The following is a 4392-nucleotide window of genomic DNA, read 5'->3' as shown; positions in this document are numbered from 1 at the left end:
GTGAGATGTTCAGATACACCTCAGAGCTTTGCTCTCTAGCCTGGCGCCTGTCTGTCTCTCTGTCTGTCTACTTGTCTGTCCATCTGTCTGTAAGTCTTTGTGTCTGTCCATTTGTATGTTTTTCTGTCCCAGCAGTCTGTACTTCCTGTCCCAGCAGTATGTGCTTCCTGTCCCAGCAGTCTGTGCTTCCTGTCCCAGCAGTCTGTGCTTCCTGTCCCAGCAGTCTGTGCTTCCTGTCCCAGCAGTCTGTACTTCCTGTCCAAGAAGGCTGTACTTCCTGTGCCAGCAGTATGTGCTTCCTGTCCCAGCAGTCTGTACTTTCTGTCCCAGCAGGCCCAGGGAACCCCGACAGTCCGGCGGGAGGGGCTGGGCAGATGGGGGGGCCACAGTCCGAGGGGTCGCAGTCGCGCACCGTTGCTGCGGCAGCCAGGCGCAAAGAGGCCAGCCACAACGAGCTGTACTACGAAGAGGCCGATCACGAGAGACGCGTACGCAAACGCCGGGCCAGGTAACGACATACACCAGAAGACCTCCAAAACACTTTTAAAGCAGCTCAATGTAGTTACCTTAAAATAACAGCTTCAAAAGTATGTTGATGGTACACTGCCTTGTAATAGGCAGAATGTTGCCTCTTTTGTTCCCACCCCTCCCCCGTATGCTTCTAATTGAAATAATGAGTTTGGTGTAGCGGGCCGCTATTTTCACAGGACAATACATAATGCTTTACGGCATTACTTCACACACCAACCTCCGCTGGCTATTGCTATAATAATAGTGCACATTCTCAAATCACAGGCGAAAAAAGACCAAAGAGTAACATCTTCCTGACTCAGGAACTAAATGGGTTAGTCCACACGATAGGATTGTCAGGAGCATTGTGCAGCATTGTATGACTAGTTGGCCACACATATTGGCAGGAGCCATGAAGTGCTGCATTTTATGATTTGTAGCTACTGCATTTGGAGATGGCACGTGTGTGTGTGTGTGTAATGTTTCAAGTTGGGCCAACAAGGCTGTCAGTAAACCAACCAGTGGCGATTTTACATTAGGGGCAGGTGGGGCAGTGCCCCACCAGGTGGCGCTGTTGTGCAAGATGCATCTTAGCCTACAACTGTGTTTCGGAAAAATCTATTTTATAATTAATACAAAATAGTGATTCAGTGGTGAAAATGAAAATAGCATGTATAAATATAATAAACCTGACTGACACTATGTATAGTGCTGTTTTGCAGTAATTCCCTTTGTATGAGTGTGTCACAGACTGCTCTGACTCGGCAGAGGGGCACCGAAGCGTTCTCCCCTACTGTTGCTATAGCGACAATGTGAGCGTTGTCGGGAGTAATGTGAAAAAATATCACGCAGATTTAATTGGGTGGAGGGGCAGAAAAGTCTCTTCCCCTACGAAATCTACCTGGCAACAGGTTTAGCCAGGGAATAATAAAACAACGTTGATCAAAGTTGAACTACTGGGTCATTGTCGATCTACGTTAGCTAATGCTGCTAGCTAAAGTTTTGTAGAAATTAAAAGTGTTTTCAGGTGCAACAATGAATAGTGTAGATTATTTGTTGAATGTGCGGTTTAGTACATTGAAACTTGAAGAGAAACTGGAAATAAAACGTTTAGGGCCACACGACCAGAAGAATTGGTGCTGCTTCAGGCTGGAGATAAGGTAACCCGTACCTTCAAACAGGAATGGTTTGAGAAAAAGAAGTGGCTAACTGCTAGCACCTCAAAAAGTGCGCTGTTCTGTTTCCCTTTTATTCTTTTTGGTGGAGACTCTGTTTGGGCATCGTCAAAGACATTAAACATCTTTCAGAAAGAACAGCGAAGCATAAAAGCTCTGCGTCCCATCTGAACTGGCCCATGAAGCTGGGTTTACTGGGGCAGCTCAACGTCCAGGCACAGCTAGATGATGCGTTTCGCCGTTCCATCGCGGAGCACAACAAACAGACCGAGGAGAATCGGTATGTTCTGGGGAGGCTGATCACTTGTATTAAACTCTGTGGGAAGTGCGAAATGGGTTTGCGTGGTCACGACGAGTCAGCGAACTCACTGAACCCAGGCATTTTTCGGTGCATTTTTGAGATGATGTGTGAGGGGGACTAATGTGGACAGTGCGCCTTCACTGTAGTAGACTATTTGGCTGTGATATAAGTGGAGTACTAATAGGTTATGCGTAGTGCCCAGGTCTGATGGGTGCACACTTGTCACTTGTTGCTTTCAGAACCCTGGACCGGGCATGCGCTCTCTTATGGGTCTAATTAGCCTACTCTGCGTGTGTTAATGTGTCGTTAACTTTGTGTGTTGTAGCCTCTGCTCTGATGTAGGCTACCTACCGTAGACTAATTGGCTACCTTTAGTTCTTGTGATGGTGACATAATATAAAACTGCCCCTCCAGAAATGCCATGCTAAAATCGCCACTGAAACCAACATTAGTTGTGGCGATCACATTCATTACTAGGCCCTTTTATTCCAGCTATCAACTGTTCCCTGTTGTCTCATGCGGGTGTTTGGGGACCGGTTTCACCTTGTAACCAAATGCAGGCGTTCAGCTGTACTGAACGCAGCTGTACTGAATGCGCATAGTATTGACCATTTTACGACAGCTGTGCAAATGTGAACCTGTAGGTGGCGCCAAATCGCAAAAATACCACATCCTACGTTGGACTGCTTTAAGAGATTTAAGTCTGACACCCTCTCATCTAAAGACAATGTGTGGAGTTTTGTTTAGGGTTAGGTTAGGTTTAGGGACCCCACAAGGATAAAAATGCTAAATTGTGTGCGTGTGCGTGCGTGTGTGTGTGTGCGGGCGTCAGGCTGGTGGTGGCGGTGGAGGAGGCGTTCACGCACGTGCGGCGCCTGCGTCAGGAGGAGCAGCGGGCGTCGCCCTCCGAGGTGATGGACGTGCGCGAGGCGGCGCTCGCCATCTTCCCCTCCATGGCGCGCGCCCTGCAGAAATACCTCCGCGCCACCAGGAGGCAACACTGCCACAGCATGGACAGCATCCAGAGACACCTGGCCTTCTGCCTCACCAACAACATGAGCCCCAGGGTAACGCCCCCCCCCCCCCATCACCTTCAGGGTGAAGCCAAACTCTGAGTTCCTACGATAACTGTGTGTGTGTGTGTGTGTATGTTCATGTGATCAGGTGTGCCTGCATGTCTGTGTGTGTGTGCGCCTGTGTGTGTGAGCCTGTGTGTGTGTGTGAGAGCCTGTGTGTGTGTGTGTGTGTGTGTGTGTGTGTGTGTGTGTGTGTGTGTGTGTGTGTGTGTGTGTGTGAGCCTGTGTGCCTGGGTGTGTGCCTGGGTGTGTGTACGCGTCAATATGGAGGAGGCGCTGTTTTCTGTACCCATGAAGCAAGGCTACTGTGTCCTGTCGACCGGTCATCGTCATCTTCTTGTGTTTACAACTACAGTCGGCACTTATGGAACAGACTAACTGACTGACTCCTCATGTCTGACAGCATTGGTAGTATTTATGCCATTTGTATTTATTTATGTGGACATAAATAAATGATTCAAATGTGTTTGTGTGTGTGTGTGTGTGTGTGTGTGTGTGTGTGTGTGTGTGTGTGTGTATGCGTGTGTGTGTGTGTGTGCCTGTGTGTATTTGTATTTGTGTGTGTGTGTGTGTGTGTGTGTGCGTGTGTGTGCCTGCCTGTGTGTGTGTGTGTGTGTGTGTGTGTGCGTGCCTGCCTGCCTGCCTGTGTGTGTGTGTATGCGTGTGCCTGTGTGTGTGTGCCTGTGTGTATTTGTGTGTGTGTGTGTGTGTGTGTGCGTGTGTATGTGTGTGTGTTGACCCAGGCCTTCCTGGACGCCTACCTTTCTCCGGGTCCCACGCTGCAGTACGGTCCGGAGCGCTGGCAGGCCGACCGCTGGACGCTGGTGAGCGAGGCGGCGGTGACCGGGGCCCTGAGGGACGGTGCCCAGTTCTCCCTGCGCTGCCTGGACTTCAGCCTGGCCGTGGCAGTCAGGGCCCTTCCCCACATCCGCCTGGCCGAGGAGTACGTCGACCCCAAGTCGCACCGCTTCACGCTCCTGCTCCAGTCGGAGACGTCCGTTTGACCGCCGCCGGGCGATGCTGCGGCCCGCGTACTGCCGGGTACCGGCCACGCTCCGGGCGTCTCGCGCTCGGAATCTCTCACGGTTTTGTTTATTCCTTTTAATAGTTTATGGCTCCTGCTTCTCTTGTGGATGATCAGTTGCACTGACGAATTCCTTCTGGCACTTTTAGCTATGTTTTTTTTGTTGTGGAGGGTGGGGGCGGGGGTTAATCTTAGATTTATATGTTTGAGATTTGTTAATGTTATGAAGTGTTTGGTCTTGAGTCACTGGAAGAGAGATGGTGGGTCAGATATCATCTTATTTACATCTCTGACCTGAGGCTCACC

At 50.0% G+C, this 4392-nt stretch overlaps 1 protein-coding gene across 1 annotated transcript in view; it reads left to right on the top strand.

Annotated features, from left to right (window-relative positions):
• Positions 1-4066, top strand: part of vangl1 (VANGL planar cell polarity protein 1) — a gene marked incomplete at both ends in the record, with an annotated part of 17147 nt that extends 13081 nt beyond the window's left edge. Inside the window, 3 exons of the mRNA XM_084443693.1 lie at positions 334-508; positions 2819-3053; positions 3806-4066. Coding sequence (XP_084299819.1) covers positions 334-508; positions 2819-3053; positions 3806-4066 — 671 coding nt within the window. The remainder of the gene's footprint in view (positions 1-333; positions 509-2818; positions 3054-3805) is intronic.
• Positions 4067-4392: the final 326 nt, after the last annotated feature.

This window comes from Borostomias antarcticus (genome assembly GCF_949987555.1).
Source record: "Borostomias antarcticus genome assembly, chromosome: 9".
Classification (NCBI taxonomy): Eukaryota; Metazoa; Chordata; class Actinopteri; order Stomiiformes; family Stomiidae; genus Borostomias; species Borostomias antarcticus.
Note: the sequence above shows the minus strand (reverse complement) of the source record. Positions and strands in the feature narration are given on the sequence as shown.